This window comes from Rhododendron vialii, chromosome 5a (genome assembly GCF_030253575.1).
Source record: "Rhododendron vialii isolate Sample 1 chromosome 5a, ASM3025357v1".
NCBI lineage: Eukaryota > Viridiplantae > Streptophyta > Magnoliopsida > Ericales > Ericaceae > Rhododendron > Rhododendron vialii.
The window spans coordinates 11,580,977-11,596,771 of NC_080561.1; the positions used below are offsets into that span (position 1 = coordinate 11,580,977).

A 15,795-nucleotide genomic window follows, 5' to 3' on the forward strand; every position below is an offset into this window, starting at 1 on the left:
TATACATTGTAGACAAAAAAATGGAGTGTTTGGATCGGCCACTTACACACATCGGATGCCGTTGATTCTCGCTAGAACCCACTCGGTTTTTTTTTTTAGAATTTTTGGTTGGCTTCGATCAGCCGTCTAGCGGTCGGAATGGACCCGGCGCGGCGTGGGGAATTCGATCGGGAATCCCCGGTCGGGATTCTCAGGCTTTCTGTTTTTTCCTCTCTCTCTTAAAGAGGAACTACAAGTACAATTATCAAATGATTTCCATAGGTACCACCTAAAAATGTTTATGATATATAGATTTGTATTAATTTTTTTAGTTTCTTTCTTCCCGCTCGGCCAACACTTTCTATAATTTTCAGCTTCTTTCTTTCTGTTAAAAAAAAAGAAAAAAGGCTTCTTTATTTGAGAATGCAGGATATTACATTGTTTCGATAAAACTACTTTAAGTTACCTTATATGAAATGGCATAACCTATTTCCCCATTTTTATGGTTCACTTGAGGAAGTAAAAAAGAAAATAATTGGATTAAAAATGAATTAGTTTTTTAAATTCAATTATTCCGCAACACTTGCTCAAGCCTCATTCTGTTAAGATTCTTATTTTTTAAGTACTACTTATTTTTCGCTTTACAAGACAAACCATTCTGTTATAATATATCACCTTTAATTAAAAAAAATAAATACTTATTTTTTTTAGCGAAACGGCACCTCAATGACCAATGAACAATACCCACATGTAACGCCGCGAAAATTCCAAATTCAACATACACTTTACGATATTATCGTAAAATAAATTGATTTCTACACTCCCCAAATTGATGCAAACATTTTTTTTTTTTGTCTTTTAGCAGATGAATTTACAAAACTGTCCTTAAAATTTGTAAAAAGTGTAAATATGCAGGGACTGTTTCGTAAATCCACTCGCTAAAAGACGAACTCTACGATATTATTGTAAAGAAAATTGATTTCTACACTCCCCAAATTTATGCAAACACTCTTTTTCAGTTTTTTAGTGGGTTAATTTACGAAACAGTCCTTAAAATTTATAAAAAGTATGCACGCATGGACTGTTGAGCAAATTCACCCGTTAAAAGACGGAAAAATGAATGTGTGCATCGATTTGGAAAGTGTAGAAATCAATTTTCTATTGTAAATTCATAGATTTTAAAATGCTTTTTAGTAACAAATATGCCTTTAATACCATGAATAAATTTTTCCAATTTTATCTCCTATGTACCTTAATTTATAGCTATAATTTCGAAAAAGGAAAATTCAAAAATTCCTCCCAAAAGAAGACGAAGAAGAGAGTCAGTGGGAAGGGGAGAGCTAGCCATCAGCTATCAGCTACGCTAGACAATACTTTCGGGAAATTAATTTCCGAACCCCAAGTTCGGTAAAAACTCCAAATCTCACCCCCCCTCTCTCTCTCTACACCCCCAACAACTCTCTCTCTCTCTCTCTCTCTCTGGGCCACTATTCTCGCCGGAAAAAGCACATCCCTCCCCACCCCCCTTCTCTCTCTCTCTCTCTCTCTCTCTCTCTCTAACCCACCCCCTCTCTCTTTCTCTCTCCTCCCACTGTAATCCCACACATTATACCTTCCTTCAAAACGCAGGCTCCTCCTCCCCACCCCACTTTAAACCACTGTTCCGACATCCCCCCCGAGATTCCTCAATCTTCCCCGCAGGCTTCTCTCTCTCCAAATCCGTTCATTCTCTTTCCAGAGGGAGAGACGGCGAGACAATGTGACGTCGTTTTGCCCTCCGAATCCTCCCGTGTATGTGCTCCCCGTGCGTGATGATGGTCGCTGCCGTCACCGGCGCAGCAGCAGCAGCAGCGGATCCCCAAAACCCTAACAACAAATCTCAGAATGACGGCCAACAACAGCAGCAGCAGCAGCAAAACCCTAACAAACGACCCCCGTTCAAATCCAGGCAAGTCTCCTCCCGCTACATGTCCCCTTCCTCCTCCTCCGCCTCGGTTGCTTCTTCCAATTCTACTCCTACCCGCCGCTGCCCCTCCCCCCTGGTCTCCCGCAACTCGAATCCGGCCCCCAACACCCCGATTCCGGCCCCGAAACGAGCCGTCTCGGCCGACCGGAGGCGGCCGACGACCCCGTCACGGTTCGAGCCGAGGCTCAGCAATGCCGGTGAGGTGTCGGCCGCCACCAAGCTCCTGGTCACTTCCACTCGGAGTCTGTCGGTCTCGTTTCAAGGCGAGGCGTTTTCGCTCCCGATTAGTAAGACCAAGGCGGCGCCAACGGTTAGTAATGTAAGAAAAGGGACGCCGGAACGGCGTAGTGTTAGTAGTAATGGTAATAGTAATGGTACTAGTACTAGTGCTAGGGCTAGTACTCCTGTCAGGGGTGGAGATCAGGCAGCGGAGAGTCTGGCGAAGTCGATTGATCAACACCGGTGGCCGGGCAGGAACCGGCAGATGCAGCAGCCGAATTCTCTGTCTAGGAGCTTGGATTGTCCGGAGGATAAGATGAAACTGATTGGATCTGGAAAAAATGGGAATAACGTGGTTAGGGCGTTGCAGAAGTCCATGGTTTTCGATGAGGGTAGGAGGGCGTCGTTTGACGGTAGGTTGAGTCTTGATTTGGGTAGTGCCGAGCTTTTGAGAGCGATTCAGAAGGGACCGAATGGGAATAATTCGGTGAGCGAGTCCTCCGTGGTTTCTGATCTTGCTGCGTCTGATTCGGATAGAGATAGTGTCTCTTCGGGTAGTACTTCAGGAGTTCAAGAATGCGGCGGTGGTGGTGCTGGTAGTATGAAAGGGCGAAATGCCCCTCGGGGGATTGCTGTTTCGGCTAGGTTTTGGCAAGAGACGAATAGTCGGTTGAGGAGGTTGAACGATCCGGGCTCACCGTTGTTATTGACCAGTCCTGCGAAAATGGTGGTGCCACCCAAATTTGGTCAATCGAAAAAGTTCCCGAGTGATAGCACGTTGTCGTCTCCACGGACAATGTCTTCTCCTATTAGGGGAGGTGGTATTAGGCCTGCATCACCAAGTAAAACTATGACACCATCTCCGGCGAGGGGTATGACTAGTCCATCCAGGGTCAGGAGTTCAGTCTCTGGAACCATTAGTAGTAGTTTTGGTGAGACGCCTTCGGTTCTCAGTTTTGCTGTTGATGTTCGGAGAGGCAAGGTGGGGGAGAATCGCCTTGGGGATGCACACTTGTTGAGGCTTTTGTACAATCGACACTTGCAATGGCGGTTTGTAAATGCTAGGACTGAAGCTGCCTTGTTGGTGCAGAGAAATAGTGCAGAGGTATTGTATATTTAATTGTGTTCAATGATTCTGAATGTTGAATTTTCAATTGTAAGTATTGTTCCAATTGATTGTTGTGGTTTCCGGTTCATCTTTTCATATAGCATGTGCTCGTTGATGGTACGTTCTAAAACATGACTCTGGTAGAAGCGTAACAGAATATTGCAGGATTACTTAGTTTTCTGTTCAGTAACTTGTCATTCCACGTTCTTTGTGAATTTGTTACTTGCCATATTTTATATTCTTTAAGAGCAAACATATACCCTTAATAGTGGGTCTGGAAGTTATAGCAAGATTGGAACCTAGAAGATTGTGTTTTGCTCTTGTTAATAGGTATCATGCTATGCTACCATTTAGAAAAAAATAAGGGTTGTACATGGTTGTCATAGTCGGATTCTTATATCGTTCTCTTTCAAACAGAAGTCTATTTAAAACCTGGCTTGAAATACTTATTTTGGTTCAAGAAGAGTGAGAATTTAATGTAAAAGTACCCTGCTAGATGAACACACATGTTTTAGAATGAAGAACTATCTAGTATCTAACATTCTTAATATTAAAGCACTAAAGCTGAGAAATCTGAGGTGGGTGGCTAAAACTATTAGTATCAGTTTCCTACAAACAGACATGAAATAAATGCCCTCTCATATATGGAGGGTGTATAAGAAATCATGTCATATATATCATTGAAAAGAAGGATCAGGTTGTGTTCCTTCTAGGTTTATGATTAAGGAGTACCTCAATATAGTACTTGAGATGATGCACTTGTCAGCTAACCGGTAGAGTTAGAGCTAGCTTTGCGGATGGCTTCTGCCTAGTTTGCCACCTATGTTGCTTTACTTCTTTGATTGTCCAGTACCCAATCACTATGGCCTTGCATTATGTCTTCTATCTCTCTTCCTCAGTTCTAAATGGATGGGTCAGTGTGAATATGTTTTTCTTCTCTCTTTGGTTTCCTGCCGAGATATGCTAAGAGTCTGACAAGCTGTTGGGCTCCTCGAGCTCCTTCCCTAATACTTTTGCCTTCTAGTTAACTAGACAAGTACTGAAAAGCAGGAATGGTGTATGATGATAAGATTCAAATCCTCATCTAGACCCTTCTATTTCAGAGGCCTTGACAGGTTTCACCCTCATGGCGCTTTGGCTTTGGCACATGATAACCTATATTCAAGGAATATATTGCCTTAGGTAGAGAAAAATGGCGAAGAAGGATAAATTGTAGGTATTTTTGTTGGGCTACAATATATTTGATCACTAGAGCGGCAACTTTCAAACTTTTGTTTGGTTTTCTAATGCCTTTTTCATGTAAAATCTTAAAGCATGTGTTTTCCTGACACATATGGTTCATACTGATATAAAGTTGTCTCTGCAAAGTTCATGCGATCGAGTTAAAAAATTGACGTAGATAATAATAATAATAATATATATATATATATATATATATAGAGAGAGAGAGAGAGAGAGAGAGAGAGAGAGAGAGAGAGAGAGAGAGAGAGAGAGAGAGAGAGAGGGTTCTTAAAGTTTTTTTCTTTGTCAAAGATTGGATTTCTAGATTATTCAACCAAATTATCATAGTTCTTTGTTTTCTCCCTTCCCTTTCCTAAATCATTCTGTATTTGTATAAGTTCTTGAGTTCTTCTAGTAGAAAGGGTTTCGCACATGTACAAACTTGGTCAGTTCCTAGGCCCTTAACTACCCATGTCGAATGGGAGCGGTGGAGTCTTATCAGATATTGTTGGTTAGCCAAAATTTCTATAGTTTATTTGGTCCTGAGTTTCTGTGGTTGTCAGTGTTTCGAAGAAAACTACTATTTGACTTCCAAATTTGCATATCTGGTTGGATTTGTGTTCAGAATTCTAGATGCTTGACTTGTTCATGCTGCCTACAAAAAAGTGGACACTTTGGCGAATGTGGTTGCAATACTAGGATGATTTACTTTGCTGCTAAAGAATAAGAATCCCGTTACACAGTGTTAGTGACATATTGGCTAACTGATTTCCTTTGTACCCAGAAAAATCTTTGGAACGCATGGATAACGACGTCAGATCTACGTGATTCCGTCACCAAAAAGAGACACCGCTTGCAATTGTTGAGGCAAAAGTTAAAGCTAGCCTCCATTCTGAAGGGAGAAGTAAGATCTGTCGTTTTTCTTCGAATAGTGCTGAATCCTGCTGGAACTTTTGGAAATCTGTGCTTGGGTTGGCATTATTCATGTCTCGTTCAGACGTGTTTGGATTGGCCTTATATTTGATCTCCTGCACACATATTATCTACTTTGGTGTAATGTTGTGAACCATTTTCAATGGAAAATCACTTCAAGCGTAGGATTATTGGATGCATATTTTGGTATTTCAAAGAGGAGTTGAAAACAAAGTGCCCTCCTTCACTGGTTCAGGCTGCAAGAATAGAGCATTCATTCTAAGCAAAATTTTATTTTATAACACAGAATTTATAGGTTCCAAAATTTTAGCCACTAGAGAAATTCTCCACTTGGTACAGCAGGGCCCAATTAACTCGATTTATCCCGTACGTAAAGTTTTGACATGACCTATTAGCTATGAATGAAATTAAGTAGGCTAGGGCTTGTTGGTCTGGAAAGATAATATAATTCATGCACAAGCTTTTTTGAGTAATGCTGTGTAGGGGATGACAAAGTTGTGCTTTCTTTCCTTTTGAAATAAGACGAAATTCTTTTCCAATTTTCCTATTTTTTTGTCAGTCAGAATTTCTTTTATGTGAATTTTTTTGAGTGGAGGTTCAACATGCCGCAAACTAGACTAAAGTTATACTAAGAAGATAGTAGTAATTTTTGTCCTACTTTCTGAATATTTGCAGTGATGGATATCCATTTTTTATGACTGTCTTAATGTTACCAAAACACACTGATACCGACAACTTATATATTGGAAATCAGTGAATTTAGAAACCCAAAGCATTTTCCCAAAATTTTGTTGGATTTGGCCAGAGGTCCCATTTGATGTACTTTTACAACACTATGCGTTCTCCTGGACTTAACTTAAATCTGAAAATTTTGTCCTTATTTGAATTTTTTTTGCATTTTTTAGTTGTGCACCAAACTTTTTTGGGTTATTGATTTGTCTTGATGAGAGGAATTGGAAAAGTAAACTTTTGGCACTTTTACCCAAGTATTTTGAGAAATAACCACTTTTTAGCGCAAAAATGTCATTTTTAACTCGTGTGAAGTTCCCATAGCAGACAAAGGACTATGATATCCGTGTTACTGCATGCTCTCTTTCTGCATAAAAGTTCAACTCTCTCTTTCCTCCACCATTGGAAAACTCTAGGTATCTCTACTACTCCAATTCCATGGATGCACCTGCTATGCCTGAGAGAGAACTGAGATATAAGATCAAGAGATATAGATATTGTTAGAGCTTGTCCCACTTTTGTTGATTATAACCTTCAAAACTAGTATGAGTCTGGACGGCTTCTCCATTAATTGCACATTGGTTTTGAGTTGGATGCTTTAACATAGTATCATTAGGCGAGGCTTTTGGATAAGACTCTTCTTGATTGATTGCCCAGTTGTTTGTGCCATAAGTACATCTTGTTTCATCATGATCCCAATGGTATGGATCCTTTGTTTACATCTTTACGTGCGGGTCAGGGGCTGCCACATGTTCGGGGAAGTGTTAAGGCTTGTCCCACATTGGTTAATCATGTCCTTCAAAACAAGTATTTGACCCCAGACAGTCTCTCCACTCGTTGTCAATTGGTTTTGTGTTGGATGCTTTAATGGATACCTCTATATCAGAAAGCATAGTTCATTAGTGAACCTATAGGATTATAGGAGGAAGGATATGTAGGTGTGTGTCTCTTTGCGTGTGTGACCCGTGAGGAATCTGTTGTAAGAGTCTTACGGTTATGTGATTCTCTAAGTCTCGTTTATATTTGAAATGCCAGGTTTGTGAGGTTGTCAATGAACCAAGGAGCAAAATGCATAGTACTTTTTTAGCATTGGTATAGCTTCTCACTTTTTGGAACTAAGAAATCCATGAATGTCTTTGATCATTTTCAAACCAAAACTATGAGATTTGTTTGAATTGTGAGTTTTCTTGGTTCGAACCTCATAATTTTCACATCTTTAGAAACTCAGTCTTTTCATATGATTCGACTTTGGTATGAAATTTCTTGGTTGATATATCTTGGCAAATATGTTCCAAAATATGGATCTCATTAGAAAAGACTTCTAGAATGAAAGTTTTTATATTCCAAAGTTACACATAAAATTTAAACTCTCACATGCCAGCGAGCTACTCACGTTGCCCCCCTCTAAGATTCATGGGTAAAATCATCCGAAAATAAGCTGGCAATTTAAAAGTAGGACTTATGCTCCCAAACACAGTTCTGAGAGTGGAAATTTACTACAGGTTATCAAAATTTGGTTCGGACTTACACAAGGTCAGCGGGGCCTTCAAGCATCCAAAACTTTTCATCCAAATTTTCTTCCAAAACTTCTTTGCTAAGAAGGACAGACTTAAAAAGAAGGTGGCATGTCTGACACATGTCAACCAGCGACATTCCTTGGACTCTCTCAAACACGTGTCTATTACTCTTTTCCCGTGTTCATTTTTAGAAAATAAAAATCATTATTCGGACCTGTGTTTGACATTCTTTCTGCAATGTGTCTGACACTTCTTTGGTGTCTATGACTAACAAATAAATATGCGATTGACACTTCTAGCCGCTAGCTTAAATGTGATATCATCAAAGATTTCGGATTTGACATTTCACTATAATAGGCAAAGTAGGAAAAATTGTAAATCTTATGGCTAGTCATATTCAAATGCAATTGGAAATCGGATTTGTTGAGGATTCCTAACTGTTTCCATTTTTTTATTTTAAGGATTTCTTGGGTGATAACATACTGTTTCTCACTTTGGACTATGGCATGTACATATATGACCATATACTTGATATATATAATTGAACGTATCCCCAACGTGTCCGTATCCTACATTTAGAAATAACGTATCCGAATGTCCGTGTTGTGTCCGGTGTCCATATCCATGCTTGTTAGATTTGTGGAAAGTATTTTTAGGAGGGGGGAATATAGGAAAACCTAAAATTTAGAGCTTAAAAGAGATGAGTCATCCTTTTCACTGAATTAGGACTCCTTCCATAAATATAGCTTCTTATAGAAGCATTTTAGGACTTTTAACATCTAACATCGTAGAGAAGCATTTTGTTAAAGAAGTTAGAAGTGGTACCTATTGAAAATAAAATACAGGGTATCCCTTTGCTATGGTATGATCAGTGGCGGACCCAGAAAATCACAACGGTGGGGGCACATATTGTTTTGTAATCTTCGAGAAAAAATTTGTAAAAAAACAAATGACGCAAAGCTTAAATATTTAGTACCAAATAAAATTATATAATATGTATATTTACAAAAAGTTTCTACAATACATGTACCTTTAAGGTATTTCTCCATGTTTTCAATAAATAAAAAAAAGCTCTCCTTGACTTTACACAAATAAGATAAACTTCAAATACAACCTAGTTAAACGAAAAGCCTTATCAATGACAAAGTACAAGTACAAATAAGGCTACAAAATACATCAAAAGCCCTAATTTTTTCAATATAGAAAGTTGTGATTTGTATCAAAAAAGGTACTCTTAATTTAGATAACAAGAATTCCCAACTCAAGATCAAAATCAAAGCTCCAATTTCAAGGTACAGTAGTCAACATGTAATGTATCAAACAAAAGACCAGCCTGGGTTTCGGGTTTGGCCAAATGGGAATGAGAGTTAATGATGTTTGTCCTTCATAAGGTCGCATGTTCAAATCTTGTGGAGGCCAAACATTCCAAACCCTTGGGGACACTAGAGGGTTTGTCCGGTCGTTAAACTTCAGTACCCCAGAATCAGTCGAGGTGCGCCCAAGTTGACCCGGATATCTGGTTATCAAGCGGAAATTGCAGCGGTGGGTTAGCTTGTTGTGGAACAATTCCTCTTTGAAATCTGAGGGATAAAATCTAAAAGGATAGCAAAACAAATACAAATACAAAAAAAAACCCTCTGATTTGGGTGGGGGCACGTGACCCCACGTGCCCCTTATTGTGTCCGTCCCTGGTTCTGATCACATGCGTCCGTCCCTGGTTCTGATCACGTGCATCATAAATCAATTAATGCATCTACAACGAGGAGCGATTTCATCCACGTATAGGGTGGTAAAAGACATAGTCATAGACAAGGAGAACATGGGTGATTACCTTCTACGTAACTGAGGATACTACTCTTAATAGACCTATGTTCAACCCCGGGTAGTTGAGACAAAAGCTTGGCGAGGAGAGAAACTGCCCTCTGTGGCTCTGCCTCTTGGATAACATCGTTCAAGCAAGATGCCAATACAGCCATTTTTATCATTGTCCAGGTAATCTGGTTAAATGGGCATCAAAGAGAAAGGATTGCCACTGAACTTATTCAGGATGGGGTGGGAAAACTAATTGGCCACCGATTGGAGGTATTTACATGATTAAAATTACCATTATTATCAGAGGGGATTTTGTTAAATGGGCTTTCATATTCGGATGGTCTTGGAACAACTTTTCTTTTTGACCTAGTTGAGTCTTTCTAGGTTCCATAACCAAATGTTGTCTTCCCTATTATGAAGTTGAGTTGGCCTTGGGGCTTTTGTTTCTCGCTTTTTTAGGTAATGAGGTGCCCCTTTAATTTCTTATAGAAAAGGCACCCCTTCAAATCTATCACTGCATGATTATTGGTTTTCCCCCTTCTCATTCCCGTTTGGAGGAATGTTCCTCATCTGGACCTTGTACATTCTTTTCATTTAGCCCATTTGCTCAGCTATTCTGGACCCCAAGGAACCAGAGGTAACATGGAAGTGGAATATAATGGAGAGAAAGATGTGAAACATTAAATCGACAAGTTTCTGTTGGATTGTTATGCATCATATGTTTCTCGAGATGATTGGTTATGAATATTTATTTTGCTGGGTTTTGTTTAATGCTTTTCATTATATGAGGCATAGCTGACCTCTGTTGTGCTTGTCAAATGTAGATAACGTGTTTAGAAGATTGGGCTTGTTTAGATAAAGACCACTCTGTATCTCTGCTTGGAGCAATTGAAGCTTTGAAGGCTAGCACTCTTCGTCTTCCAGTGGTTGGAGGAGCAATTGTATGCTCGCTTGGTTATTTTGCTCAATTTCGTAAATTAAATAAAATATCAACTTTTCTAGATCAGAAAAGAGTAAAAGGTATAGAGGTTGGCAAAATCTGAATTTGTCCTTCATTTTGACAGGCTGACGTCCAAAGCGTCAAGGATGCTATTGGTTCAGCAGTTGATGTGATGCAGGCAATGTCATATTCAATGTACTCACTTTTGATGAAGGTAATCTCATTTGCTCTTTTCTAGGGCATGTTTCACCTTGAAGGGGACTAACATTGTGAATGTCATGAAGTCAACATAAGACAATAGCTCTACATTTTTCTATTGGTCATTGCATCATTTCATGTTTGATTAGAAGTTTCTGAATATAAGTGAGACCAGCTCGTTGGTAGCAGAAGAGAAATTATGGTGTTTGTCCTCGAGGTTTAACATCAGTGAGATTTGGTCATTGTTTTCGTTCCTGTTAAATAACCGAGTTTTAACAGCTGTGTAGGTAACTAGCTGTCTGAGTTTACAACAATCAACTAACTGAACCAATTGCTTGACTAGAATGGTTTTTATTTCTCTACTTCCTTGAAGAGAAAACAACATATTATCTACGTGAAGCAAGGATGAAGTGCAGCATTATTTTAATTGCATCTGGGATGAGGAGAAGAATCAGAAGCAATTACTTATTTATACCTCTAGCCTAAATACAAAAGAAAACAAAACTGATCTTACTCAGTGTGCAGAAGTAGAAGCTATAAGATTACATGGAGAAATGAAATTAGAGATAGAGAAGAGAGAACAGATTGAAACTAATGGAAGAAAAGAGGAAGAAGGGGAAACTTAGTCGAATCATATCTCAATATTGCAATGAGTCTGGTATCCATTTACCTATGGCATTCATCGGCAAAACAAACTACCATAATAGAAAAGGGAACCTCCTTGAGGTATGTCACTCCTGAAAAACTTGTAGTAGCCTGAACAATGCCACCAAAATATTTGCATAACTTATGCAAAACAACTTATCCTTGTAATATTGTGCTATTAAATCCTAGGATCTGTTTATCCTGCCTCCGCTTTATCACCGAATAGAGATCTGTGGAAAGCATAGCTAACTATGTGGGGCATTGAAACCTTGGCTTCTATTGAATCCAATGCCAGCCAAAAAGGAGCTAACTTCAGCTTTAAATCACCGGTCCAATTTCAGGTAGACGATCAAGTTAAAACTAATTCCTCCTAAATTTACCAACCCTAATTGCACCTACATTCCCAAGTGACTACCTAGCAAGTTAAAACTACCATATAGAGGAGGAAGCCAAGTCTTTGACTAGTGGTAGGTCTAGGAGACAATGTACACTGCGTACCTTTAATTATTAGATCCAGACGATGACTATAAATAAAGTTTGCTGACCTACAACAAAGTAGATATATAAAGCTTAGTCACACGAAGTGGAAGCGGGTACAGATGCAGGGTAGCATAGAGAAGAATACAAGGTTGAGAGTGCCTAAAGGAGTGTATATCTACATACGTTTACATACCTACATACATACGCTTATATACATAAACATGTACATGTACACACACACACACATATATATATATATCAGCCCCGATCAAGTCAAGGATCCCTGACCTGATTCCAGTCCGCACCTCCCCTTTTCCGATCGAATTTCGATGATCTGAGCCGCTCAATGTGATCAAAACGTGATTTTAAGGGTATCCGCGAGAAATCGGTAAAAAAAATGATTGGGAAGGGCTTCATCTGAACGGTTTTTTATTGAACGGTTCAATAAAACACTACTCAAATCAAGGCCTTTCCGGTGTTTTTTTTGCCAATTTCTTGCGGGTACCCTTAAAATCACGTTCTGAACACATTGAGCGGCTCAGATCATCGAAATTTGATCGGGAAAGGGGAGGTGCGGACCGTAAGAGGTGTGGACTTGATCGGGACTCTGTGTGTGTGTGTGTGTGTGTATATATATATGTATGTATGTATATGTATATGTATTCCTATATTCAAATATCTGGATACAGCAAAAAAAAGTAATTATTTTGTTAGTTCTAGACTTCTAGTATCCATGTTAACTGCATTTTGTCTTTTGTAGAAGCCACTACTATGTTTATACTAGATACCTGAGAGCAAATTTAAGTTACTCCCTCTGTCCCATAAAGGAAGTCCAAAATCATTATCTATATCTTGTGATTTATAATACTATTTATGATTTTAAGTACCTTTGTTTAGTAAAAATTAATGAGATCTATCAAACAAGATCCATGTTGAATATAAAAAACATTTTAAATTAAAAAAATATAACCTATTTTATGAGAGGTGTGAATAGTGATTCTGGACATCCTTTGTGGGATGTAGGAAGTAATATTCATCTACGACATTGTCTCGTTGCTACATATTTTTCTCTTGCTCGGTAGCTCTTCTTTTGTTTTGTTTGGGATTCATGTGTTTGGAAGGTTCTATCCTACTTGAACATGTGCTCCTTTCTTGATGGTTGATGGAAGTTAAGTTCCTAGGAGATTCTAACTGTGTAATGCTAGAGCAAGGTTTCATGATGGATTTGGTCACTTGATAGGAGGATCCTGCGACTAAGATTTGAAGTCATGGTGCTAAGATCTCTCTAAATATGTATGGTTTTTGGAATTCCTCCATTTGGAAGTGTAATTATACCAAAGGACCTCTTGTTTTCAAAATAAGGATGGAATTTGCGCTGTAGGTGGGATTGCGGGGTAATGGTGTCATGCATGTGCATGAAGTCATGTTTGCGCATCTGTTGGGGTTTCTGTGAGTCACCAAGTGCTGGTCCTTGGAACTAGGGCTGCAAATGAGCCGAGCCGAGCTTTGACATGTTCAGGCTCGGCTCGCCACATATGGCACTGGCTCGAGCTCGTGATGAGCCGCTAGGTAAGGGCTCGAGCTCAACTCGGAAAATAATATTTTGGCTCGAGCTCGGCTCGTTGTGACTCGGAAGTCCAACCCCAGCCCAGCAACCACTGCATGGAGGATCGCTCTCTCTTTATGAATTGCTCTACATTGCTCTTTTGTGTAAGAGAGCGATGTGGGACTAAAGAGGACTAGAGAAGGAAAACATTTGCTTTGTTTCATTTGTCCCACATCGGTAACTCAAGTGTTCAAGATTCGTTCCTTCCCTCCATAAAGCTTCCTCTGGTGGAGGGCTTGATTACGCGTGATCTCATGCGTGGGAATCACAGCAGCCGCATTGATGGCAGTCGACATTTCCAACTATAATTACTATGTGCTAATGTACGCATGTATGTGTGTATATATATATATATATATATATATATATATATAGACACACACACAATCCGGTTCCTATCAGGGGTCCTGATGGGACCTTTAGGTCCGAACCACCACTCAGCTGTTGGATCGTGTTTTCAATGGTCCAGATTTTAATGAAACTTTTCCGGTGAAAAGTTAATTGTAACCGGTCATAAAACTTCCGCAGATCCGAACTATTGAAAACACAATCCAACGGCTTAGAGTAAAAGTCCGGACCTAAGCTTATATCAGGGAGTCCGGACCTGATCTAGAGTGTGTGTGTGTGTATATATATGGGCTCGTGAGCCGGCTCGAGCCGAGCATTGGCAAACTCGAGCTCAGCTCATTTACAGAACAAGCTGAGAGTTCTAGCTCGAGCTTGTTCATTTACCTCACGAACTGAGCCGAGTCGAGCCATTCTCGAGCCGAGCCTCGAGCTGCTTGTAAGTGGCTCTGTTCGTTTGCAGCCCTACTTGGAACTCTCTCTGGGATTGAGGGGTAATATAGTCACGCATGTGCATGAAGTCATGTATCCACGTCATCTGTAGGGTTCTACAAAGTCCCCAAGTGCTGGACCTACTGCGTTTTTGGACCTAACTTATATGGAACTCCTGTGCAAGTCAGTCATCAGAATATGTTCCAATTGTCCCTATGTCATGAAATGCAGGAAAATGGTGTTATAAATCACTGTGGATGATATTACTTTTTCAGTAACTTGGGGTAGTTGTGGAAAATACAATCTAAAGGAGACGGGAGGAAGGAGGAGAAGGAGAATAAAGAGCAGCAACAAAATTAGCCTGTCTATCTTCTAGAGAGTCGGGTGTGTGCCTCCTTGGTTCCCATGCTATACAGTCTTGTGGAATTTCCCCGGAGCAGATGTCTCTTTGACATTTTCCACCTGTTTTCGGTGCCAAATCCTGTGCAAGAATGGTCCTCTTGCTGAAAGTATCTAGTTCGGTAGCAGTTTTGATTTTCGTATTCTCAACCTAAGGATTACCAATAGAAAGGCAACAAGACTTGAAGCCTGAAAAAAAAAACCTTTCAATTTTGTATTGTTCTTCATCACATTCTGCAATTGTCAAGTATGATTTATTGAGATTTCTTGATCCCCTTCACGTCAATGGCACAAGTGACTGATTGACCTGATATTTTAAATTGGCTAATTCTGAAGAAATATGCTGGAGGACATACAGATTTGTACATCAACCTAGACCAAAATGTAGTCAATTCGGTATCCTTACGACATTCACCCTTTTCAGGTGGAAGAAGTGAATTCTTTGGTGGCTGAACTTGTGAAAGTGATTTCCAAAGAGCAGGCTTTGCTTGAACAATGCAAGGATTTCTTGTCCATGTTAGCGGCCATGCAGGTACATTTGGCCATCCGTTTTATATTGTTAATAAGAATGAAGTCCACTTCATTGTAAATAGTAATTTAGCGTTGTTTCATTAACAGGTTAAGTACTTTAGTTTGAGAACGCAAATATTACAACTTACTCGCGTACCAACTGCCTGACGACACGTGTGTAGAACTGATCTCTATTGTGACTCTCTCCACTCTGAAAGCTAACTTTACACCAAAACTTGGCAAAGCTAAGAAGAGGCGGCTCAAGAGGTAATAAGCGTAAACCGAATGACTAGTTTCAGCTTCTCATTTGGAAGTTTTGGAAATCTGTTGAGGTGTTCTCTGTCATTTCTTCTTGTATCTTTTGTATCCGAAAGATTATAGGAAATGGTGTTTTCCTCCTGCCAATGACCTGTATAAAATTCCTTCTTCCTTTTCTTCCGGGAAAGGGAACTTACGTACCTACGTGTACATATGTAATGCTCGGATTACTGTTGTTAGCTAGTTCTTGGGTAAATTCTTAATTTGTCATCTGAATTTTTTGTTCTGCTCGGCAAGTTCTTGGGTAAACTCCAAGTTTATCATCTGGAGTCTGGACTTGCTCTTGTTCTCATTGTTGCTTCGAGTGCAAAGGATAGTCTTAATGCTATGTTTCGATCGTGGATTTTTTGGTGATACAGGAGACTAATTTACATAAAAAGCTACAGTTTTTAGGGGTAACTAAACAAAAATTACCAACTTTTTTCAAAAAAAAATACA

The 15,795-nt window shown here is 39.6% G+C and overlaps 1 protein-coding gene across 1 annotated transcript; it reads left to right on the top strand.

Annotated features, from left to right (window-relative positions):
* The first annotated feature begins 1,381 nt into the window (after nucleotides 1-1,381).
* LOC131327968 (QWRF motif-containing protein 2) lies at nucleotides 1,382-15,573 on the top strand. The gene is made up of 6 exons (XM_058361085.1): nucleotides 1,382-3,269; nucleotides 5,278-5,397; nucleotides 10,309-10,425; nucleotides 10,549-10,638; nucleotides 14,954-15,061; nucleotides 15,148-15,573. The coding sequence occupies exons 1-6, from the start codon at nucleotides 1,773-1,775 to the stop codon at nucleotides 15,205-15,207; spliced, it is 1,992 nt and encodes a 663-aa protein (XP_058217068.1). The 5' UTR covers nucleotides 1,382-1,772; the 3' UTR covers nucleotides 15,208-15,573.
* Nucleotides 15,574-15,795: the final 222 nt, after the last annotated feature.